General features: G+C 42.6%; 1 protein-coding gene across 2 annotated transcripts in view; it reads left to right on the top strand.

Moving 5' to 3' along the window:
* The window catches only part of ACVR2A (activin A receptor type 2A), a 50,301-nt gene extending 25,675 nt beyond the window's left edge, over positions 1–24,626 (top strand). The window contains exons 2-12 of one of the 2 annotated variants that reach the window (XM_015869262.2): positions 1,742–1,949; positions 4,171–4,280; positions 5,587–5,741; positions 12,883–12,906; positions 15,881–16,024; positions 16,653–16,796; positions 17,569–17,714; positions 18,172–18,286; positions 18,582–18,720; positions 20,191–20,321; positions 21,189–24,626. In XM_015869262.2, coding sequence (XP_015724748.1) covers positions 1,742–1,949; positions 4,171–4,280; positions 5,587–5,741; positions 12,883–12,906; positions 15,881–16,024; positions 16,653–16,796; positions 17,569–17,714; positions 18,172–18,286; positions 18,582–18,720; positions 20,191–20,321; positions 21,189–21,383 — 1,511 coding nt within the window. In that variant the 3' untranslated portion in view covers positions 21,384–24,626. The remainder of the gene's footprint in view (positions 1–1,741; positions 1,950–4,170; positions 4,281–5,586; positions 5,742–12,882; positions 12,907–15,880; positions 16,025–16,652; positions 16,797–17,568; positions 17,715–18,171; positions 18,287–18,581; positions 18,721–20,190; positions 20,322–21,188) is intronic. The other variant, XM_015869263.2, reaches the window with a different exon arrangement.
* Positions 24,627–25,142: the final 516 nt, after the last annotated feature.

Below are 25,142 nucleotides of genomic sequence, written 5' to 3'. Positions count from 1 at the left end.
TGTCAGCACAGTGCCTGCTGTGATGGCCAGTGCTGTGTTCTGAGGGTGCTTGCAGTGCTCAGCAGGAAGCAGTCCCTGCAGCCTTTTGGTGCCTGTACAGCAGGCTGTACTCGCTCGTATTTCCATTCTGAGTGCCTGGATGCCAAGGATTTGGTCCCACAGGTCAGGCCTAGAGCTGCCCTGCTGATGGCTGTACTGGTATGGGAGAAAGGAGCATGGGTACGGATACAGCAGTGTATCCAAATTATAAATGTATGTTTGTTAGGTACCGAGTGATACAAAGAAATAGGTGGGAACCTGACTGGCACTGCTACTGAACGCATTTTCTTGTTAGCATCTCATCTTCAGTAATCTCTTAAATCTATCAGCTAGGTGTACAGGCAGACTGAACATGCATTGTCATACTTCTGACCAATCCTGGTTTTCTTCTACATCCTTCTGTTTTTCCATGTTTTTTTAATATATTAAATGATGAAGCTTGAATGAAGATTGATGACACCTTCTTGGCAGTGTTTGCAAGACTAAAACAGAAGGAAAAGCCAGGTGTTCTTTCAGTCTCTGCTAAGTGCATCACGCTCTTGGATGTCTGCAAACCATTCCTCACACAGTATCCACTGGAAATGGTTTTGAAACTGAACTGTCAGCTCTGCTGTCTGGGGTTTGAGGAACAGTCTCATGTCCAAACAGTCCCTTATCTTTGCAGAATCCAGACTGATACTTCCCATCACATCAAAACTCTCAAGTTAGCTCCAAACAGAGTGCCTCAGTCTGATAATACTGGTTGATTTTTGTGGTTGGCCGTTGGTAGGCATTGATGGATCATCTATACTAGTAATTTAAAAGACAAATCAGAATTGCTGAAAATTTTGCTTTTAAGAATGGCGGGATGGCAGGAAAGAAATAACTACATAACAACTAGGCAGTGTAGCAGGTCTGCTAGTCTGATACAGCGCACCAGCTTGTTCAGTACAGACTGCGTCAGTGCTCTGGCCTCCAAGCACCTCTTGGCTCACATTCCTCCTTCGTGGCTGGCCCTGGGCACAAGGGAAGTTGGGCACTTGGCTGTGGAGATGTGGCACAGCTCCAGTGGCTGTCAGCTTGCAGCTGGTTCGCTAGATGGAACCACAGCAGGGCATCCTCTGTGCCCTTGGAAGTGAGGGACCATTGCCTTACACCTGGTGGACACAGCTCCCATTGCCTGCTTTGTAAATTGGAGTGGCTGAGGAGGTGCTGCTTTAGCATTGAGTTTTTGATGCATCCGAACCATGAAATGATCAGTTGAGTTTAGGTTCCTGAGATTTACAAGCAGATTTTTTGGCAGGTGTAACAACATGGGAGGGGGAAAGAAAGCTTCGTGGCAAATTCTGCTAGTGAATATTCTTTGGCTAAACTAACTCAACTTCTAATGTTCAGTATTTTAAAATTTCTATTCTATTGCTGTTCAGGGTAAAATATTGCCATAACTTGTCCTTTGTTTCTTCAAATCTTGATAAGGTGTCCAAGTTGGCATTTGAGTTAACGGAAGGGCTGTGGTTTAGGTTTCAAAACTGACTTGGAATGCGTGTGAGCTTTCAGTGCTTGCTTTCTTTGGCTAAAAAACAAAGAGGGCGAAGGGGAAGGGGGACTTGCTGCACTGATGCAAGCGTTGTGTGATCTGTCAGTACGTCCTGGGTTTGACTGTTGGTGTGCAACTTGTTCATCAGAATGCTGCTAACTGTGGATTGCTTTTCTTACCTTGAAGGTGCCATTCTTGGCAGATCAGAAACACAAGAGTGCATCTACTACAACGCTAATTGGGAGAAAGATAAAACAAATCGCAGCGGCATTGAACCCTGTTATGGAGATAAAGATAAAAGACGACACTGTTTTGCTACATGGAAGAATATTTCCGGATCAATTGAAATAGTGAAACAAGGTTGCTGGCTAGATGACATCAACTGTTACGACAGGTAAGTTTTTAAGATTCATTTATAAGTTTATACTATATTGCTTATCTGTAATCATTATAACCTCTCTTCTGCAATCGGTAACTGAGACAAAAGATCAATCCAGTAGCCAGTAGCCTGGAAATAATTGCACCTAAGCTTTTCTCCAAACATGTAGGATATTTTTTTTCCTTCATTTAACTGTATGTATGGACCCAACTTCACCTGAGTAAGTTTATGGTGTTTACAGAATAGCATGTGCTACTTGCTCTCATTCAGTTACTATGTACTAAAAGTTGTGTTTAATTTTTATATATTTAGGCCAGTTTTTTTTTGTAGCAGTTTACTGTCAACCAGTGCAAATACAGTTACTGAAAACAGAACTTGGGATTCATAGTTCACCTCTCCTAAACCATTGGAGCAGGACAGCTGATACACCGTGTCTGTGCTTTCCTTTAATCTGAAAGCATTTTGGCAGTTTGCTGTAACACTCACCTCAGTAGCAGTTCTAAGAGACACTGAATATTTTAGAAATCCACTCGTTTTAGTGTAACAGATGGTGTAGCAAGTACCCATGAGCATTAACAGCAGGACCTGTGCTTTGTTACCTACTGGCTGAATAAAGGTCGTGACTCTTTTAAGAAATAGTATTACATGTTTTAGGAAGTACTGCTGTAAGTCTTTGAAGTACTGCACTAACTGTTCTTTGTGCGACACAGTTACTGTTTAGAAAAGGGAAATAATTACATATAATAAAAGCGTGAAAGTTTTGTATTAAAATGAATTTAGAAATCATTTTTGGCCATATTTTGGAAAGCTTTCCTGTTATGTTTGTTGAATGAGTAGGAAAGATTCATTGTAGTGCTTTATACCAAATAAAGTTTCCCCATGCTGGGATGTTTTTTCCTTTAACTGATAGCTTAAAGCTAAGCCTAATAGTACTCCTGATTTTCTGCTCCAGAGAAGAAGCAAAGCATCTGCAAGCGTGCTTGCATAGCATGGTTGAAATCCTGCTGTGCTGAAAGACAAAGGACAATTTCTGAAGAAACTTGCAATAAATAATTGCTACTAATGTGTAGTAACAGTAAGCCAGGATGGGAAAGTACTTTGATATCTTTTTAAACTCTACTTAGTTGTAGATTTGCAGAAGTGGAAATATTTCCATTTTGAACCGATTTTATTTCTGCCTGGTTTTGAACTTGTAGGATGGAAATAGAATTTTTCGAATTGGAAGTAGAATTAGGTTCTGTACCGTTGGCATCCCACTGCTGCAGCTTACATCACTGAACAGTCTGGAACAGTTCAGCACTGAGCTATCCTTTGAGCTATGAAAAGGAACTGGAAGAAGGAATAAAATGCAAGAAGGGAACAGTTGAAGTAAAAGCTTGTCTGTGCCCTCAGTAACTGTAGCTTGTCAGAGGAATGCATGGTGCTGCATTTGTTTAAAATAACCATTAAGCAAAATCTTATCTCTGGCAGTTTACTAAACAGAGAGTTACGGTGTGATGAACTCCAAGCAGCAGCAGATTAAGAACATCAAATAATGTGTTATGGACATTTCAGCACAGTCTAATTGTAATAGCCGGATCTATAAAATAACCTAGTGTTTGAAGATGAACCTGGAACTGTTATGGAGGTCTAGAAACATGTAATGTCAGCAGCTATTCCTGCAGGACCTTCAAGCTTGTATCTGCTGTCAAATTGTTGCCTTCTGCATTACTCCTGTTTTTGCCTCCTTACTTAATTATTTTAGGCTTGTTAGTTAATAGAAATTGTGGCCAGCTTTTAAGTCACCGTCTGAAATAAACCCTTTCCCTACATGGAATACGTACATGCAGGAGAAGTCATGGTATATCAGTGTTTTCTAAAAATGCAGTAAAATAATTTTACTTCCTTCTTATCTCCATTGTTTGCAACCCTGTTCTGTGAGACTGCGATTAAATGCTCACCATTTACTTGTTTGTTTTGCACATGTAAACACACATCTTGAGCTGCTCTTTTGTCAGCTTTTCTTGAATTTTGTGTTAGAAATAGCAAAACATTCTGTTTCAGGTTTAACGTTAACGGCATTTCATTGTTGCAATATAAAATAATAAGTCTCCCTCACATTTTGCTGTATTGTGAGTAGTTTGCTATTCTGGGTAACTCACTGATGTTCCCTTTAAATTTTAAATATTATCAAATGTTTTCTTTTCAGCAAAACAGACAGCGTAAGATTAATAAGGTTTTTTTTGTTACTTTATAGGAATGATTGCATAGAGAAAAAGGACAGCCCTGAAGTGTTCTTCTGTTGTTGTGAAGGCAACATGTGTAATGAACGCTTCTTCTACTTTCCAGAAATGGAGGTCACACAGCGTAAGTTGTTCTAACACACTGATGAAGAGACTGTATAGCAGAGTTCAGGAATGTCTGATCTTGTGCATGTTTAGGAGATGAGACTTTCCAAAATGCTACAGTCAGGTTTTTTCTGCTAGAAGGTTTCTGATTCCCCAAATGATAGAGCTGTGTGCATCCTTATAATGAACCTAGAAAGTTACCAGTCCCTTCAATTTAAAAGCTACTAAAAAAAGGAAATTGAACTTGATAAAATGCACTCAGTTCTTTTCTGAAGGTAAGAAGAAAAAATAACATGAAATTATTGGCCTTTTTCATATGCTGTATCTACTGTCAAATCTTACCTTAATTGCATAGGGAAGCTTCTGTAAGCATTTATAAATTATTAGGTTATAAGCAGTATTATCTTGCTATGCACATCCCAGCCTAGGAATGCTCCTCTTCATGAAAAGATGTTTGCAGTATTTCTTTAAACCGCTTCACATAGTAACCTTTAAAAGTTTTGGAAGAGTTTCTTTCTAAGTTACAGAGCACATCAGATAACAATGCTTAACAAATGGTTTTAAGAAAACAATAGGTAGAAGGTTAGGAAGTTATTTTTGAGTATCTTCTTCCAGTCAAGAATCTCTTAATCTTTGTTGGAAGACTATCAGTGTTAATAAGTGAATTGAAATTGGCAAATGTCTTGTGCACTGCGTAGCCAGAGGAAGTTGTGATATTAAATAACGTTTCTGTGAGATTCAAGTTCTCTTTGGTGACCCAAGAGATGCTCCTGTCAGTTTTGTCAGCTATATTGCTAACACAATCATGGACATTCTTCCTTGCTCTCTGTTGTCCCCAGAAGATCCTCTGGAGTCCTCGCTGAGATACTTAAATAAATGTCTTCAGCCAGAGGATTTTTACTTTCGGCAAATGTGCAGAGCCTCAATCCATTGGCAGATTATTTCTGGCCAGCGCTACTTACTAATGATTTCTTACTATTTACATTCTGAAGATTAAACCTCTGTATTGATTCTTTTCTCATTCATTTAGTGATGGCATTCTTGTGGTCCTTTAAATAAAAACGTCTCTTGCACAATGTAGATAGAGCAAGCATAGAAACACAAAACAGTTGGGTGCACTGGCATGTAAGTGTGGGGATCTGGGTTATCTCCATGTCTTCTGAAATGCTGCCTTTCGAGTACACATCTGTTTAATTATTAGAGTATGCTGTTTGATGAAGTGCTGTTATCCTGTTGTACTGAATGCGTGAAGTTTAGATTGGGATGATAGATTTTTCCAGCCATGAATGAATTATGTACTTTTTTGTTGTTGTTGTTCCCTTCAGCAACTTCCAATCCAGTCACACCGAAGCCACCTCTATTCAATACCTTGCTTTATTCATTGGTGCCTATAATGGGAATTGCAGTGATTGTGCTGTTTTCATTTTGGATGTACAGACATCACAAGCTGGCATATCCTCCAGTACTTGTTCCAACCCAAGTAAGTTGCTGCATTATGACTTCTTTCTTTTTTTGAAAGGTAAAAAAAAAAACCAAACATGTCTGAAGCAAAGGGGAGACAGAAATGGGCATCTGTTGCATGGCTGAGGCCTCCTGCTGCTCTGCTAATTTAAAGGTGTCTGTGCTTGGTATCACCAAAAGCAAAAAACATCAGCTTCTACTTTAATAGCTTTGTGTGTTTTGATTGATATTTGATGCATGAGTGAGGATCTGTTTAAAAAACTGTTTTGGGGCTGTGTGGAACTAAACAGCACAAAAGTTCTGGCTTCACATTGCTGAGAGGTGAGGGAAGTTCATTTGTCCCACTGCTCGTGTGCATGTTGTGTGCAGGTGCTCTCATGTGCTCCTGAGCTTTCTGTAATGCTTAGCTTACAACAAAAATAAAGGGGAGAGGCTAATTCATAATCACAATTTGCAGTGGATGGAAAACAGAAACAGGGAAAGCACAGCTAGCAGAAGAAAAAAGCATGGAACTGAACTACAGGTACCAGTTAAGGAGATTATAAAGAAAATATGTAATTGAAACGTAGTCCAAGGGCTGAGTTCATCTTGTGACCTCTGTTCTTCCCACCATCTTTTTCCTCTTATTTCTTCATGCTAAAGTTATATTTTGTCTTTAAATGTCTCAATTGTATCACTGTTTCTTTTACCTGGGAAATATTCTGAGCTGGTTGTCCTCAAGTTTGAAATGGATCCTGGCTTCATGGCATCAAAACCAACTTTTACAGTTTCTGCTGTTGTCAGGCTCCAGCTGATCGTGTAGATGTAACTAATAGTATGTAGAAGGCCATCCAGGGGTGAGATTGAGACAACAAAACCCTCAGAACTGAAGGAGAGGTCCCATACTTGAGATTTTGGAGTCAGATTTGAACTTAAACTCCCTGAGCCAGTACAGTGACTGCTCAGCTACAGCACCTCACCTCTCATACAGTGACAATTCAGGTTATGGTTATCTGAAGGTAAAACACTTGCTATTTTTGGTAGGATTGTGTTTTAAAAGGGTTGCATGCATTTACCCTGTACTGCCAGCTGCTGTGAGGTTTTCCTGTGCTAATGCTTGACGTCAGGGTGCTCCATGAAGTGTTATTACCTGTGGTTGAGAAATCAAATTGTTTTGGTTTCAGTTTCATAGTAACAGATAAGAGAAGTTTAACAGGAGGCAGTGGACATAACTACATGCCAAAGGGTAAGGTTCAGGGGGAAAAGAGCACATATCCTGACCTTGCAACAAACCAACTTCATGTAGATCTGGTAGCATAACTCTGGCACTCATTTCCGTTTTTCTGTATTTGGGTCTTTATGTCATCTTAGCAGTCTCCATTGTAAGATGAAGTTTATGCTTTCCAGTTGTGTGAATAATGAATTTCCCTGTTAGGCTTACAGACAGTGTCAGAAAAGCAAGCGAATGTTGAATGCTTGCAATATATCAAGAACCTGAATTTTGGTTTTCTTCTTCCTTTTTATTGTAGCTCTTTTCTTCCTTGGTTTATGTTCAGTACAGGAGTGGACATGTCATAAATTTTTAATAAATAGGGTAATAACCTGTTCGTTAATGCCTAGATTGTATCTGTTGGGATAAGTATATGTTGGTGCATGAGCTAGTTATGGTGTAATAACATTTTCTTATCTTGTGGTGAATAGGCATTAAGGCTCCATGTGGAAAGTCAGGAAAAGTGACTTCTGCCTGAAAATCTAAATGAAATTATGGAAATAGAAGGTAGAAATATTCTCCCATAGGCAGCAGAGCAGTGTTTCCCACTTTAAAATTTGGTTACAGCTGATTTCAATGGGAAGCGGGGGAAACAGGAAGAGAGGGAAGAGTATTAGTAGCTTTATAACCATAAAACAAATATTTAAATAATTTAATCAGTATATTTAATAAGTAGGGCATGGGTAGAGTCTGTAGGCAAATGCATTCTTCTCTGAGCCTTACTGTCGCAATCGGTGGGATGGTTTAATTAGGGGCGTATCAGATATTCACTAGAAAACATCAGTTTCTGATGTAAAAGAAAAGGTTCTGCATGGCAGTGGGAGTGCTGAGCAGCAGTGTGCCCTGGCAGGAACCTTCCTGTCTGTAGCAAGTAAGGGGGGAGGATGAGAAATGAGAGAGAATCAAGAGGAGGAAACACTGGAGGATAAGAAAAGTTGGAAGAATTAGGAGAAGAAAGAGTAAGTAAATAGAATGTCAGTGATTGTGCTACAGGGAAAGGGACTGTTTGGTAGATTAAAGAAAAAAGAAAAGAAGATGGAGAAATATTCTAGAAGAAATTTTTGAACTGAAAGGAAGGATGAATGTCTGAGAAAATGGAAACAACTGCATGTTCCTTTGAAAATAGAACTGCATCACAGCGCATCAGGCAGGCGGTTCTGACACAGACTGACCTCAGTGCACAGCTCTGTGGATTGCATTGGGATGGCCAGGTAACTATTCTAATTCCAGTGTGGCAGGGGTAGGTTTGGTATTGAAGTTGGATAGCTGCGGCTGCTGTGGATCACTCCTGCCATGCTCTGTACCCACTGGGCCATGTGGGGACAGCACTGACCCACTGCTCCCCTGCCCTGCAGGCATCTCGTCTCGCCTCCCCAACCCAGCACCAGTTGCACCGTGTGCCTTGCTGTCTGCAGTCTAGCTAAAGCTGGCTGTCAAATTTAGTGAAAATCTATCACTCCTCAAATTCTGTAATGAGTTATTAGCAAATGTAGGTTTGCAAAATATATGCGTGTTTATGTAAAACAGTTTGACTGAGCTATTTCATCTCCTTATTTGTGTTAGGACTTAACGTGCAGCAAACATATAGTCCATATGTCTGATCTATTTACCAGAAAGATGGCTCAGTGTTTTAGATGTTTGAAACTGTATTTTTTTTTAGAAAGAGTTACTGGTGCTCGGTTAACTTTCACTTGTGAGCACTGAGTACACGCAGATGAAGCACTGTGGCCTCTGTGGACTAAAGCTCTCACTCAGTTTAGGTGCATTTCAGGTTTCCCCGCAGCATCCTGCTAATTCTCCTGGTAGGAACGTGAACGTGGATGGCAGGGAGTTGATCTGCTATGCTCATTTATTTTTTTACATCTCTTGAGCATGGGCCAGGGTTGTCACTCAGTGCTAATTGTGACTGCGGTGTTACCACTCTGTCATCTGATAGATAGGACCACAACCTATTTTATAGCATAACTGACACAAGTAACACTTCTGTTTTTTATCAGTTTGCAGAGCTGTGGCTCTCCATACTGTGCATAGAAAAATTAACCTCGTGTACTTTTAGTGAAGTGCCCAAGTGATGAATTTCTTAGTAGAGCACAGAGTTGCTTTTTTTGTTTTGTGTTGTTTTTAAAATAAGAGTCATCTGTTGTGAGGGTTGGAAAAAGCTTTGTCGATTCACATAATGTCATTTTTCTTAGCCTATTTTTATGCTTTCTTCTGAAACATTTGGAGTTACTTGGGTCAAAGATGCTGCATGTGTTTAAGCACTGAGCAGAAGAAAGGCCTGATCTGGACCTATTTGATGTGACTGGAAATTCAAAATCTCATAATGAGCTGTTTAAACTCTGTATTAAACAGTGACATAAAAACCACATGCTTCCAAATGCATCCATAATATAGGGAAGACATGCCTTGTTTCCAAAGTCACATGCTACATAAACTAAGACTTAACTGGAGCACGTTGATCAGATACAAAGAGATACCGCTCTGGTCATCACCCTGGTCTCGATGCTTTGAGTCTCAGCAATTACTCTGTGTTGAATGGGCTGCTCCTATCACCATCGTACCTCCTTCTGTGCAACTTCTGAAGATACAAAGTACAAATAAACCTGTGTAGCCTCATCTTGATTTTGCTACTTCAGTTTCAGCTGTAAGGAGTCAGAATTGAAAGCAGTTCTGCTTAGCATGGGATGAATAGTAATGGAAGAAAATGATTTATTTTCAAACAAATAATGGAAATGTAGGTACTAGTGAGTAAATATGTTGTGGTTGGCATTGGAAAAGATTTTCACTTACTGTTTTTATTCCTTAAATTAAGTTTGAGCACACCAAATAATCGACTTGGTGCTCTCAGATCTCTGGGGCAATCTGTCCCTTTACCACACTCAGAAAATGGCTGTTGGCTGCTGAGGAAGAATGACAAAATGAAATGAAATGTTGAGGTTTTTCCCACTTTGCTCTTCCAGCCACTTCTGTTGTTGTTACATTTAAATAGAATCATTAAAACACTTGAAAAATGAGGGATAAGAAAGGGAGAGGTGTTTTATCAAGAATACATTGATCAATGGAGAAAAGCTGGGAGTTGGACATGGGAAGAACTTGTTTTGAATGGTGGGTGCAGGCTGGGTTGGAGCCTTTGGTTAGCTAGGAAGGAGTTAAGGCTGAGTACTTGCTGGTCGTGGATGAATCATTAACATTAAATGAGTGGCAATGTTAGTATTTAAAAGACCCATAAGCCCTAGGTTGGCACTGCCAGGAGTGTGCATGACTTGATGTTCTGTGGTGATGCATTTGTACCTTCAGGTCTAATGAGAACTTCTAGAACTGATTCCAATCAGTAGCTGGAGTGACAGAGGAGGGAGCTCTGACGCCATCCTTTGATTGTGGTGCTGGGATACCCAGCTCAGGTACACTTGTTCAAAGGTGACAGTCTTTGATTGTGCTGGGGAGCAATCACAGGAGGGCTGGAACAGCGATTTCTGGCAAGTGTGCAATCAGGTACCTGACCTTTGGGAGCTTTTTAGTAGTTTTCCATCGCGAAGTCCAGTGCTGTGTGTCCTTAGAAATGCTCTCCTGGGTGCTGTAGGCTGATACCTCTCAGGAATGCAAGAACAAATCATTTTACTTTGCATTTGAGGGACTTGTAAGTGAAAAGGTCGAGGGACTTGTAAGAGAACAGGCAGATGCCATAGTTACGGCCGTAGTTAGGAACCAGGGAGTGAATTGATGATGTGCATTTATTTGGAGCATTACGTTTATAAATATCTCTGTGACGTGTCTGTAGTTCAGACAAACTGCTTGAATTTGGTTTTTTATCCAGGTGGTTGCAGGTATCACAGCTATTTCCCTGCTCCCGGCCTGAACATGAAGCTATGTGTGTGTGTGTGGGGATGGTGGCTGTTCTGTGGGGCTCTCCATTACTCCCAGCTTTTATTACTTGAGAGTTGCAGTAATTGCTGAAATGAATATATTTGCATTTCAATAATAGCCAGATACTGCTTAACCTGCTGGTATTTGGATATCTAATGAAATTTCTGCCTTGGTGGTGTGTATCTGAAGGGACAGGCAATGGTTTTAGTATCAGAATGTCTGCGGTGTGCATAAATCTCTTTGGAAGTTGTCCTGTGTGTGATGTGTTAAGGTCTGGGGAGGGGATTTCATTAAGAGAGTGATGTGGGGTTTGGGATAGGACTTCAGAATTCCATATATGTGTTTTCTCATTTTGCTAAGAGCAGAATGTTTGGATTCCTGTGCCTTTTTACTTATTTCTGAGGAATTTACATGGTTCTTTGGAACTGGAGGACTGTAGCAGCAAACAGGCCTGAAAAATTACTCTTTAATAACTTTCTTTTGCAGCCCAAGGAAAGAGATTTGTCGAGTAGCTACTTCATACAAGCAGTGCTTGTTTATTCACCTGCTGCTTCAGCAGAGATGTGAGCATGTAATAGATGTGGCTATCAGCCTGGGCAGAGGCTGTCCCCTATCAGATGCAAAGATGGAGCAATGTTGTTATTTTGCTTGGCTGTTGTTTCAGGTAAAGGAACATGGGCAGCTTGGAGCAGGAACGTCTGTGCTCGTGGGTTGTGGAGTTTGTGCTGCCGTGTCTGAACTGCATACACTGAATAACTGTTGTCATACTGGGACCGCCAGTCAGTGAAAGAAAATGAGCTGAAGGGTTTTTTTAGCCCTTTTAAAGGGAGTTCCTTCCTCTGATGAAGTGCCTGACGTATCTGCAGGCTGTACAAGGCTTATAGGGTCAGTGCTGGGTTCAGGGGCTTCAGCCTCACCTGCGGCTGTGCTGGCTGACCCAGGAGGGCTGCTCCGGGCACCCACCTGACAGCAAGCTGTAAATCAGACCCCAGCTAATGTAGACTTCAAGAAATGCTTCAGCCCTTCTATTATTAATTATGTAGATAATGCTAAGTGTGTGCTAGACAGTTCTTGAGCTGAGAGGAGGCTGGTGTTGGCCCCAGCTCAGTAGAATCTGAAGAATGTAAGGGCAAAGGCAGAAGGAGGACATGGCTGCTGCTACATGGCAGCCGAATGCTTCAGGCCTTTGGGTGTTGTGCTGTTGCAGTATCTGATCAAACTGCAGAGGACACAGAAAATGACTGAGAAAAAAGCCCAGGAGAAGGAATGAAGGTGTCTCTGAGCCTCCCTACTTTGAATCAGCACGGACAAGCTTGTCTCATTGAAACATGTTTTAAGTTTCAGTAATAGAGCTCTTGGACTTCTGCTTTTGTAATAGATTTCGTTCAGTGGTCTGTGAACTCGTGATTTGTTTGAAATAAGTCTTAAGCATTATAATTGTACCTTGTATGTGTGGGATGTGGCATCTGCAGGTCCACATGTCCTAGTTCCTGTTCAAGCATGCCAGATTTACTGACACAGATCCAGTGTATGAAGACCTGTTTGTTAGTGAGGTTTGGTTCTAACTCAGGCATGTGAAAGTTTCCATTATCCTCAGCTAGGTACTGAGTACAGTGTAGTCTCTTAACTTAAAAGATAAAATACAACAGTGCCCTCTACTGTGCAGTTGGGAGCATAACGAGCTGAGTTGCATAACTTGTGTTTGTAAGTATGTTCTGCATGTGTTTATACACTGTTCTGCAGTGACGTTTGTGTAGGCACCAACATGGACGCTCCTGTTTCTAATTATGAGATCAATTCAGCGGATGGTCTGTATTCAAACCTTTGGTTTTGCTTATTTTTCTTTGCTAACATATCAATGATGCTTTTCTTTTTTCATTTTAAATGCTCTGTTATCAGCACAGGAAAGTATTGTGATCCCCATGAGTATTTTTGTTGTTAATTCGCAAGCAATTTATTTTGTCTCTTTTCTTATAAACTGTTTTCTCATCCCATTCTTGATGTAAATAGTAATTTCTTTTGCCTGTGTTTTTTCCCCCTCAACAAGCACGCCTTTCATATAATGATTGAGGTAAGATGCATTGATGTTTGTTCATGGTTATGGAACTTTCTGTGGACTTGTAAGAAGTTGTTTTGGTATGAATTCCATCCTTTCAGTATTTTAGACCAGAAATTGGTAAGCATGCGGGGTTGAAGAACAGAGATTCAGTCTGCTGCCTGTGGCTTTCTTGAAGCCTGCTGTGACTCCTCAGGCAATGGAGTTACATGTCTGCAGGGACTGATGTGGAGTACACCATGAATGCTGCAGCCAGTGCCACGTCCAGCACTGGGCTGTGCACTGCACTCCTGCAGCTGGGGGCTGCCTGCTGTGAGCAGCTGGCACGGCTCATGTGTGTGAAATGGATGTGTTTGGATGGAGGAGAGAGGTTAGCTGAAGAGAAGTGCTCTGCCACCATCAGTCTCTACTTTGACTTCATCGTTGGCCAGAAGTGATTTTTACTTGCATTTAATTAATGGTTCTTCATTTAAAAAACTGCAAGTAACTGAGAACTGTTTGTTTAGAGCCATGCTCGTTACTGTGTGGTTGAAAAACCAAGCAAGATTGGAGCTGTGGTCTGAATGCTCAGTTTACATTGTATGTTTTCTACATCGGCCTCGTATTCACAGCCAAAACACCTTGTGAACATGCTTTAGGGGGAAATAGAAGGTTGCTGTCTAAATATTCTGAATATCACACCTGTGAAGGACCATCGTTCTGTTCTTTGTACTGTTTTGCTCCAAATGACTTCATTCCAGATAGGGAAAAATAAGTGTTATGACTACAAGCTACTACCTAGATTATGTTAATAAGAGTTTGATGCAAGTCACAGGGTCAGTCCTAGGCTACATTACAGAAGCTGAGTTCTGACTTCTACTCTGTTTGGGTTTTCGTGTGGTATTCAATTGAAAATGAACCTAAACTCAAAAAGAGAAATGAGGATTTGTTGACCATGTTCTAATGGAAGCTGTAGAATAAATGTAACCAAAGGGAATTAATGCAGAAGTTAACACGGAGAACATGTGTGGGCTGTGGAGTTTAAGAACTTGTTCTTATTTTGGAGTCCGAAGAGAGAAATGTCTTTGTACAACCACACGTGGCTTATTGGTCCTTTTTCATGTGAGGGGAACGACTGGAGCTGCACTCACATGCTGATGGATGGTGTTGGGGCGGCCCTTAAGCTGTCTGTCCAGCTCATCATTGCCTTGGATTTGTAGTTTTCCTGTTGTGATGATCTTCAGAACCGTTCCCCACTCACTTCAGGAAACCTAAAAACTATTAGTTTATGTCAAGGCAGCTCTCCTTCCCATTTCCAATCAGGATTCGTTTTGCTCTGTGTACAGTTATGGTTGTTCTTCACAAGGAGCAGAAAGTTTTGATTTTATAGAAGTTCGCTGTATAACAAGTGGGAAAATAGTTTGAAGTGCTCAGACCTTCTAGGAAATGCAGAGTGTGGGTATATGGGAAGTATTGAACATGGGCTAGAGGGAGAGCAGGGAGCAGTGCAGGAAGGAAAGCTGCTGCAGCAAGGGAGGTTCGGGTTTACTTCCCATGGGAGGTTCTCTTAGTTCAGGCGAGTCCCAAGGTTCAAACCTGGTCACACAGGCTGTGTAATGGCACGGTGTTCATGGTGTTCAGTCTTTGGGTGCCACGCTGTGCTCAGGACCCTTAAAATAACAGCTTTGTAAACTCAAAATAGGCCTTTGTGAGTAAATTTGGGCATCTCGTTTCAGTTTGAGGACAGTGAGCTCCCTGCTGCCTGAAATATTCATAAAGGGCTTTGGCACCGAATGAAGGGCAGCACAGGACTGGAAACTTGCATGGCCGTGTATCAGCAGCTCCAGGAACAAGAACTCGTGTTAGAAGCAGGTTTTAATTCTTAAGCTTAGTTTCCTCTTGTGTTTACCCAGCTTAAACCCAGCTACGTTGATGCAGCAGCTTTATCTGTGCATCCATCAATTGCGTTGGCAAAAGAACTTCATAATCTTTAGAGGGTAGTATTGTAACTTCCCCACTCTGTATTTCAGTATCATGTTTTTACAGGTACTGATTTCTGATGAATTTATTTGAATTGATAGAAAGCTATTGATGAAACTAGTCCTTTTTGAAGGATGTGTTTATTGCTTAATAGGAAAGAGAGTATGGTTATTTATTACTGTGCTTAAACTGCTCGGAACTTGGATGGATGCAGAAGCTCTTGTCTCCATTCTCACAATAGCAAAGCATACTTTAAAACCACAGTTGTTCAGCAAACATCTTTAACATGCATGAGATGTTTGATGTTGGTGGGGGAAAGCAGGAGTGAAGTGTACAATCTAGACATTGAGCAGCGCACTGTGTATTCTGCAGTGCAATACCAGCCTTCCATTTGTAGGTTCTTGCTTTCATATGTAACGTAAGGCCTCTGCTGAGCCGTGCTGCCGTGAACACTGTTCATCCCCTGCCCATGTATCATCACCAATGGCAACACCATTGCGGGGGTCAGGCAGGAGGGCCAGGTCTGGGTAGAGCTGTTTGATGCAGGGGCATCGCAGGCGGGTCTGGTGTGTTGGTTGGTGGTAGGGAAGAAAGCAGGTGATGTGTATAATTTAAGGAAGAGCTGCATTTCACTGTTCCAGCCCATCAGTAGGGTGCTCAGGAGAGTGTGGTAAAGGCAGGGTGAGGGAAACCAAAGGTGTTTGGGTTAGTTCCATTGCTTAAAAAGGTACCAAGTGAAACTTAATTATCTTTATCCCTTAATTTTTGCTGTGCTTTTATTCCTGGTTGGACAGGTGTGTACTGTAACTGTTGTCATGCTGTTGCTTGCACATAATTCTGAGCATGCCTCACAGTCTGTTATTTTTTCCTTCCTGTGGAGAAGAGTTGCTGTTTTGTTTCTGGTTTGTCTGGGGGAATTTGTTGCAGGAGGGTTGGCTACATGGTACCAAGTCTTGGTTTACATGCCTTTCTTTCTAGATGGCACATATTGTAATAGCAATGTTAATTAATGGTGTTTACCTAATTTCAGGATCCTGGACCACCACCACCTTCACCGTTGATGGGTTTGAAGCCGCTGCAGTTGCTGGAGATCAAAGCCAGGGGACGATTCGGGTGTGTGTGGAAAGCTCAGCTGCTGAACGAGTATGTTGCAGTCAAAATATTCCCTATCCAGGTAGGCAAAAGTTCTTCATGTCCTGCATTGCTGGGCTTATCGTAATGCAAGCCATGTTTTCTGCTCACAGTGAGAACCTTTTGTTTTAGAGAACTTTCATCGCGTACTGTAAATGTGGGTATTGCAGGGATGTTCTCAGGCGTGGGAAACAGCTTCAGCCAAAGCATGTGGGGCTTTATTAAATGCAGCAAATGTGTATCAGTGAAACAGAAATTCTGTACAGCCATAAGGCAAAGACAACAAAAATACTTAGTTAGCACCGATACCTGAATACTGTTTGCTGTTCTCAAATGTCTTTTCCATCACTGAGACCAAATTAAGCTGCACTTGGACTGAGTGTGAGCCAGTAAATAGATGTTCTGAAATGCAGCACTGTAAGAGCTGTAAGGTTCTAATTAAACAAAATGCTGTTGGCTTCCCAGCAAGTACCTTCTGAAAGCCATGCTTAGAATAGGTTGTGATCACAACATTAAGAGCAAATTTACATGGTGTCCATGAGGGTGGCATTACAGTGACACCAGGATGGGTTTTCATCACTTACAAACAGCCACTGCTGCTACCTGGGGGATCTCGTAGGATCGTGGTATTGACTTGGTTGTTTGATGTTGGTTTTGTTTGTTGTTTAAAGGACAAACAGTCGTGGCAGAATGAATATGAAATTTACAGCCTACCTGGAATGAAGCACGACAATATTCTGCAGTTCATCGGAGCAGAGAAACGAGGCACTAGCATTGATGTCGATCTCTGGTTAATTACAGCATTTCACGAAAAGGTTTGTTGCAAACACGACCTCCAGGTAGTGACAGGAATGTGAAGAGCTTTCACTGACTGTTAACTGATGCTGGATGTGGATTTATTTAAGCTTACTTTCAGCTGTTGTTGGTCTGTACTTAATAAAGAGGTTATTTTACAACACATAGAAATACTTATCCTACCTTTTTGCTTCTTACAGTGTGCTTATTTTTGCGTGTCCCTCATCTGTATTTGCCTGAATTAAATAGGCTCCACCTTGTGGACATTGTGATGTAATGTCAATTCTGGCATTTTTATCCCATCCGTTCCTCTTCTGATGTAGGACTTACAGTCATTGCTCCAAGAGAAAAGAGATGCTGTCAGTTAAAGGGCTCAGAGAGTGCACGTCCACAGCTGAGCAGATTCCTGAAGGCGAATCTGACCTGCAGTTTCCTGTGGCTGGAACGCCATAAGTTGCCCTAAAAAAGCAGGGCCTGGCTCCTATTTCTGATATGGGCAGCTGTGTGCAGATTGTTGGCCATGAACTTGAGTTGATTTATGCTGCCTGGTTATTGAAGTGATACATGGGCACATCTCTGTGCTGTTCACAGGCAGTGATGATGCAAAGGTTAATTTTTTGTTGTATTTTAAGCTAGCAGTAGATATGTGTGTGTAATGATAGGATTTATCAGAAAACAGAGGAAGGCAGATAAGCGTACCATGGTATTTTAGGATGGAGGCTACGCAGAGGTTTTCTTTATGGCTTGTTGGGAGTGAAACTTATCTTACAATTGTTCTTTTTTGCTACGCAGGGTTCGTTAACTGACTTCCTCAAGGCTAACGTGGTTTCCTGGAATGAGCTGTGTCACATTGCTCAGACTATGGCTCGAGGCCTGGCTTATCTCCATGAGGATATACCAGGGCTAAAAGATGGACATAAACCTGCCATCTCACATAGGTAAGGGATCTGCAGCTGATGGTTAATGTTTAACTTGGAGCCAAAGGACATGAAATATGGACAGATACAAAGTACTCAAAAATTACTGTGATAACTTCCTTCTGTAGATATCAAGAGCCTAATAAAGAAGATCTGCCCAGCCTAAGCAGAAAGCTGGCTGGTGTTTTATAGAGGGCAGTGGGGACATTGCAGTTAATGTAACTATTTTTGCACAGTTACTTGAGTATCCTATGAGTATATAAAATAATTGCCAGTATGGCTTTTGAAACAAATGTATGTAACTTCAAGTAATACTGAATGCCTTCAGATGGAAACGTATACTGTAAGTGGTGGTTTTGTGTGCTAGTTCTTTATATTACATATATATATATATATATATATATATATATATATATACCTATCACTTCATACAATATTTCATGTTCTGGATTTCTAATTATTTTCTTTACCTTGAAAGGGACATCAAAAGCAAGAATGTGCTGCTGAAAAACAACCTTACAGCTTGCATTGCTGATTTTGGTCTAGCTTTAAAGTTCGAGGCTGGAAAATCTGCAGGAGATACACATGGACAGGTAAAGATGGATTGGTTTGCACACACAACACAGCTGTAACTGTGAACAAAAAGTGACAATACTTTGTGCTTTCTTCCTGGAAAGGATACGGTATCGTCAACTCTGACCTCTAAGAGAGGTGGCAATTCTGACCTTCTCGTAGAATCAGTTAATATTACTCAGTTATGTAGATAATTAAAGATCACAGCTTTTTGTCCTCTGCCCCGTCTCGCTGCTTTCCTCCCATTTCACACTTCCACATTCCACAAACTGTTGGTTCCGAGTGTGCAGTGTTGTTATGTTTGTGTCTCTCCAGGTTGGCACACGAAGGTACATGGCTCCTGAGGTCCTAGAAGGTGCTATAAACTTCCAAAGGGATGCGTTTTTGAGAATAGACATGTATGCCATGGGCTTGGTCCTCTGGGAGCTGGCGTCACGCTGCACTGCCTCAGATGGTGAGCAAAATACCTGCTCTGTTGAAATGCTTCATTAAATGGGTGGCTTTTAAACTAGGAATTGGAAGGTAGGTTATGTGCATGAAGGATGGTAGTCTTGTGAGCAAAGGAATTAAACACTAGCACTACGCAGTCACTTCATAATTGAATCTCTCCTGTGTATGATGTCCCAGGTAAACATTTTCTGCCCTGTGCTTTTCTTCTGGTGATAGCAAGAAGGAATTACTGCTGAACTCCTGACTTGTTTGATTCCCTGTGGTCAGCCTCACAGTGTCAGCACCGACCAGTTTGTCCCTCAGTATTGTTTCTTTTCTGATATGAAGAATTCTCGTTGGTCAACATGTATTCTATTACAAAGAGCACAGTGTGGCAGCTCATGATTTTCTGGCTGCTTCTTGGCATACATACAAACTTTGGTCCTTGAATCCTGGTGAAAGGAAACAATGGAATGAGTAATATAGGAGATTCTGCTGCTGATTTAACTGTAGGTGTGAGTGAGGCACTGCTGTGGGAACTCGGTGCCTCCCTGCCCAGTCGTTCTCTTGGTTGGTATCAGAGTGATGGTTATTTTAATGGGAGACAGGAATATGCGAAAGAATTGCTGATAGCACAGAGACTGAAAACATGGCTGTGTCAGCAACGTGCAGCACTCTGAGCTGTTAGCTGGGAGTCTGTCACAGCTGTGTATTTGTCCATGAAGCAAACTGTTCGAACCAGGTTTCAAACTATCAAGAAAAGGTTTCTGGTCCTATATTTCAAGTATGAACAGTTCTCTTAAATGTTTTAAGTAGAGGAGTTTTTATGGTGTCCAGCACAAGTCAGGGTTAATGCAGGACGAGACAAAAGACAAGGCTCAAAACATTCAGGGGAAGTTCACTTTGCAGTGAAGACTTTAATGAAACTAAGTAAATATGAAAGCTCTGCTTGGGTTTACTAACGGGATCAGTGTTCTTTCAGGGGCAGACCCGCATTCTGTATTGATCTCTTGCCCCTTTGCACTGTAAAACACACATACCTGAATCTCACTAGAAGTGTGCTGTAGATCTCTGGCAGGTGTGGTTATTATTCCAGAAAGTGAGGGAGATGTGAGAGGAAAGCAGCCTTCCTGAGTCACAGCTGTGTGCAGCTCTGCACTCGCGGCTGCTCTTTCTGTCTCTGAGTTGCTTTGTTTGCAGCAGGTACCTGCAGTGCTCAGTGGGCTCTGTGCTGTGCTGTGCTGCTCTGCTCACCTTCGCCTTCCTCCTTTCCCTGTGTCCCCTGCGTGTGGCTGCCACAGGTGGGAGAGTGAAGGGTCTGAGCTGCTCAGTGAGGGGCTGAGCTGCTGCTCGCCTGGCACTGTGTGAGCCTTAGCAGCACCAGAAGCAAACTATGCTATAAGCATCTGCTTATGGGCTACGTTTCTAACAGGCAAATCTTTTTTCCTTTAAGCAGAACTTGTGTTTTAACTAATATCTTTTTGCTCATCTCCAGGCCCAGTAGATGAGTACATGCTGCCGTTTGAAGAAGAAATCGGCCAGCATCCTTCCCTTGAAGACATGCAGGAAGTTGTGGTTCATAAAAAGAAGAGGCCTGTTTTAAGAGAGTGCTGGCAGAAGCATTCTGTAAGTAGTTCTGCACCAGGAGCTGTTGTGATTTGAATCAGGTAGTGTTAATCCTGCACGGTGTGCTGCTCACACAGCTGTCTTTTAGGAAGGATTTGAGCATAGTAAAAATCAAATGGACTTATGAACACCATAAAAAGTTCCCTCTCGTCTTGAGCGAATTGAAAGTGCTTTTTTTTGGTTAAAGCAGAGATTCTGTGGTTTTTTGTCTGAAATGAAAACGTGCATGATAAAATTAAACATAAGGAATAACAGCCTTGATTTCCTGCGGGAAGGAACAAGCAGCGCACGTAACAACGCAGGGTGAGTGAGTGGGAAGCTGCTGGGAGCTGTTAGGGAGGAGCAGCTCCTGTGAGTTGGCTTCTGGCAAGAGACCTCAGCGATGCTGTGCATTCCTCGCACTGTTTAACTTCCATTCCTTTCGTTTTGCTTTGTTCTCAAAGAATGGGTTATTGGGAACAATAGATGGCAGCATCTGCAAGGCCAATGTGTGCGCTGCCATCTGCTCCCTGTAAGCAGCATGCTGTGGGATCAGCTCAGTGTTACATGGGAGAGAAATGAACTGGTGCCGGGGGCAGATCCCCTTCTGTACAGTTTGCTTTCATGTTATCCCTGCACAGCTTCACCTCTCTGAGTGTGAGGCCTTAGGAAGTGCCACGACCACTGCCAGCATACAGCAGTGTGCTATAAAGAAAAGCACTGGCTTGCTGTTGGGCTTGTTTCTTTTGTGCCATTAATAATAGGTGTGAGGTGCCCTGACACGTTGGGCTTCAAAACTAATGTGGCAAAAGGGATGCGAAGGGCTGTACCTCAAACCTCTGCTGAGCTCACGGCAGGCTCCCTCACGCTGCCTCTGTTTGCCCGCAGGGGATGGCGATGCTGTGTGAGACCATCGAGGAGTGCTGGGATCACGACGCAGAAGCCAGGCTGTCAGCGGGCTGCGTAGAAGAACGCATTATTCAGATGCGAAAACTAACTAACATTATAACAACAGAGGACATCGTGACTGTGGTCACAATGGTGACAAATGTTGACTTTCCTCCCAAAGAATCCAGTCTATGATAGTTGCACTGGTCATGGAACTGACCAACAGGACTCTTCGCTGGAGCTGCTAAAGCTGACGGGACTGCCGGCGTCGTCGTGTTCTGTGTGAAGCGACCGCGGGGTCTCTGGGAGCGTCGGGACGTGTTTCCCTTCCTGCTCCCCCTCCTCCCACACACGAATCCATGAGACTTTCTGCATTCCCTGCTTATGCCGAAGGACGCGCCCGGAGGTGGCAGCGGGGCTGTTCAGGGCCTGAACAAAGGGCGGACCTGGACGGGCTGACGGAGCGTTTTACAAACTGACATTGGGTTTCTTAATAGCTGTTGGAAGAGACTGATGAATTCCTTAAGGAACTACTGGTATTTTTTTTAAATCAAACATTTCATTTCAGATTGAAAAACAAAAAAACACAAAAACAAAATCAAACAAACAAAAAAAAAAAGGGTAACTTGTTTTTATTGCATTTGCTGTTGTTTATAAAGATGACTTATTGTAATGCCAATATGACACAGCTTGTGAATGTTTAGTGTGCTGCTGTTCGGTGTACATAAACAAAAGTAATCAAGTGGGATATAGCAAAGAGGCTTCCAAGTATTACTTAACCTCCCTCAACAAGGTATACCTCAGTTCCACCTCCGCTAAATTATGAGATTGACAACACTAACAGAATTGGAGTAATAAACCGATCCGTGTTTTGTAAATGATGTACTTCAAATTCACTGTGTTATTTAAGAAGGGTAAGCTATGCTTCATGCCAACAGTAAATGGCCATTCCTAAAGCAGTGTTTTTAGCCTTTTTCTTGTACTAGCTTGTTGTGTATAAAAGAAAAAAAACAAGTGCTGTTTCTTGAAACAAACTTTTCCTCCCTGTTTTAGTTTGAAGCTTTTCTCTTACCTCCATTTCCCAGAGTATCTCATACATTTATTTAATGGAATTCTATTTAGGTTTGCTGTGTCTGAGGAGTAGTTGAAAGCTTAAGCATGACTTTTAATTTTCTGTGAGCTGTGACACTGGAAAGCTCTGCGATCGTAGTCTTTTTATTTTATGAGAAGCCTTTTCCTATTTATGTTTGTGACGAGGTCTGCCCGCCGTGCTCTCTGTTTCACTAAGCAGGACGCAGTGGGTTCTGTGTCTCTGTTTCAGGATCACCTCAGGAAGCTCAGTTACCCCAAATTCCTTCCTTTCCGCTTTGAGATTTGCATCCTTCACTCTGCTTCAAGTTGGTGCCATCTTTCCGGCGTCCTGCTGACTGTCTGTGAGACCTGGGGCTTATCCCACCCCACCTGAAACTCCCGCCACGCTTTGCAGATGATAAACACTCAGAACTTTCAGGGATCGTTTAGTCACACCTACAACTGAGATATGCAATGACAACTCCGGGGTAACCGATTCCGTACCACAGACTGGCAGAAGTGTAGGGAAGAACACTGAAATGGCTTTCACGACTGCAATGTGAGTGGTGAGTCATGCCTTACATGTCAATTACAAACGGACTGGTAGATAGGTGCCAAAGTGCTTCTCAGAAGTGCTGCTCCACCAGGTTTATTTGGTCCTTTACACAGAGTACAATAAATGTTACAAACCTCTGGAGCATAGAACCGACGTTAGCCAGGGCTGTGCTGTGTTATTGTTGCCTGTTTGTTATCACACCGAGCTTTGGAGGGCTTTCAAAAGAAGCCTCTAACGTTGCAATTAGGGGCTTAAATGTGAACGTTACCTTGGAAGATTGGGTCCGTCCCACCCCAAGGCGCTGTTTTACAGGGACTTAAATCTCTGGCAACAATAACGGAGGTTACAGCAAACAAGATGTAGGTCGGTGTGCTCTCAGCAGGGAAGGAAGGGAAGGCATGGCTGCGGTGCTCCTGCTGCTGCGCTCCCTGTGCTGTGTCACGCTGCTGCTCGTCTTTCTGCTGAGGCTCCATGTGGCTCAGAGGGGTTGCTGCTACTGCAGGGCGCAGCCCCGTGCTGTTCAGATGGGTCGTAAAAAGAAGCTGCTTGTGGCCACCGTAATTGACGTTTTCATTTTGCTTCCATTTTTACTCCTGGGATGCCATCTTCTGTGCTCAGCAGGGCATAAGCATAGCTGCTGAGTTCTGAACAAATAAGGATCCATTTGTATTTTGCTTCAAACTTCTGTGCTCCCATTGAGTTTTAACCCCTTTCCCAGCAGAGGTAGAATAAATACAGGCCAAGTTCTCAAGCAAAGAGCGGTCCTGTCCAAAATGTGCAGCACTTTTGTGTTGTCCTTCAGCTGCTGCAGGGTCTGGCAGCAGAGAGCTGCACCCCCTGCAAGTGCTGAGCTTTGCCCCAGGAAACCAAGATCACTTCTCTTCGTGTTTTAAAACTGCATTGGGGTCTATCTGAGCGTTTCAATACTGCGCTACTCTGAATTTCCTGATTTGCAACAGCATAATTCAGTGCAGCTGTGAAAAAGATACTCGCAGTATAAATGCTTTCCAATTGGGTCAGGTACAGCTGCTCTCGCAGGGCATTCCGGCTTACTTCTGGTTCGCTGCTGGAGCGTTCAAGTGTGCAAGCTGAGAAACCTCAGAGCCAGCATTTCTGGAGCGTAAACGCGAGCAGGATGCGGTGAGGTTGATGCAGGTGGAAGCGTTTCAGCATTGCCTGCTTGCAGTCAGTGCCCGCTGGGGCTGAGCGCTGCAAAACCCCGGTACCTCAGCTCCTGAGGAGAAGTCAGTCCAAAGACCAACGTTGGTGCACGAACTGCAACGTAACCAGGCAGTAAGAAGGCAGCTGCTGGCCGTATCAGCATCGGACAGAACAGGGCCACCACTCTGCTCTATTTCCAGCTTCTCGTTTGTAGCCTTTTTTAATAAATACAATGACGTCCATTAGGAACACTTGGTACAAAATGCAGGAAGCTGCAATGTAGGTTTCACGGGCAAAACGATTCAAGTAGCATCCTTGACGGAACATCTTTTACCTCAGATACTCAACCAGCAGTACTTTATTTTTACTTCTTATTTTAAGTGCAGTTTCAGTCCATACTCTATTCGTTACCTCTCGAGACTTTGGTAAGCAATTATTTTAACTTTACTCTTTGTATTTGTCAGTGTTTTGGGCACAGGTTGTTGTACTACTGTCAGATGTGCTTGCTGTTTTTCTGCAAGTACTAAAAACAAACCAACTCCCTCCCCTCCCAACGAAGTGATTGTTAAATATTGTACAAATACAAATGTATGCTCTTTTTTCCCCCATTCCCCCCAGAAAAGTTAAAATAAAAAATGTGACTACTACGACGTGCTGATGCCTTTTGTCCAGTCTGTAACAGCTGTTTCTACGTCTGCAGCCCTTTCCCCAGCAGTTCAGCAGGAGCTGCTGTTGCTCACCAGCACCACTTGGGTGCCCCCAGCAGCACAGGATGGGGTTGGGGGGCTTGGAGGAGTTTGGAGATTATTGAGCTTTCATCCTTCAGCTCCATCTCTGAAAACATTCAGCTTCACCAGCCCAGCCTTTAGGCTGGAGATATCAAACATCTCGGCCTGTTTTCTCTTCCCAGCCTGCACTATTGCAACTGTACCTTTGGTCCTAGAGGTGGCACCAGACTGAAGCCAGACTTGTTGGCTTTCTGTGAAACTGTAAATCATGTTTTCAGCCTAGATTAATAGCACAGCATCTAAATAAAGCCACTTCCACCTGCACAAGAGGAGCTTCAAAACAGCCTTAATGGGCAGTGATGTGGAAATGGCAACCTTGTCCAGAAGTACAGCGTTCCAGGCTGCAGGAGAGGTGCTGATCTCCCAGTGCTGGGATAG

Source organism: Coturnix japonica, chromosome 7, assembly GCF_001577835.2.
Source record: "Coturnix japonica isolate 7356 chromosome 7, Coturnix japonica 2.1, whole genome shotgun sequence".
NCBI classification, from domain to species: Eukaryota; Metazoa; Chordata; class Aves; order Galliformes; family Phasianidae; genus Coturnix; species Coturnix japonica.
This window is presented reverse-complemented; position numbering and strand designations above follow the sequence as displayed.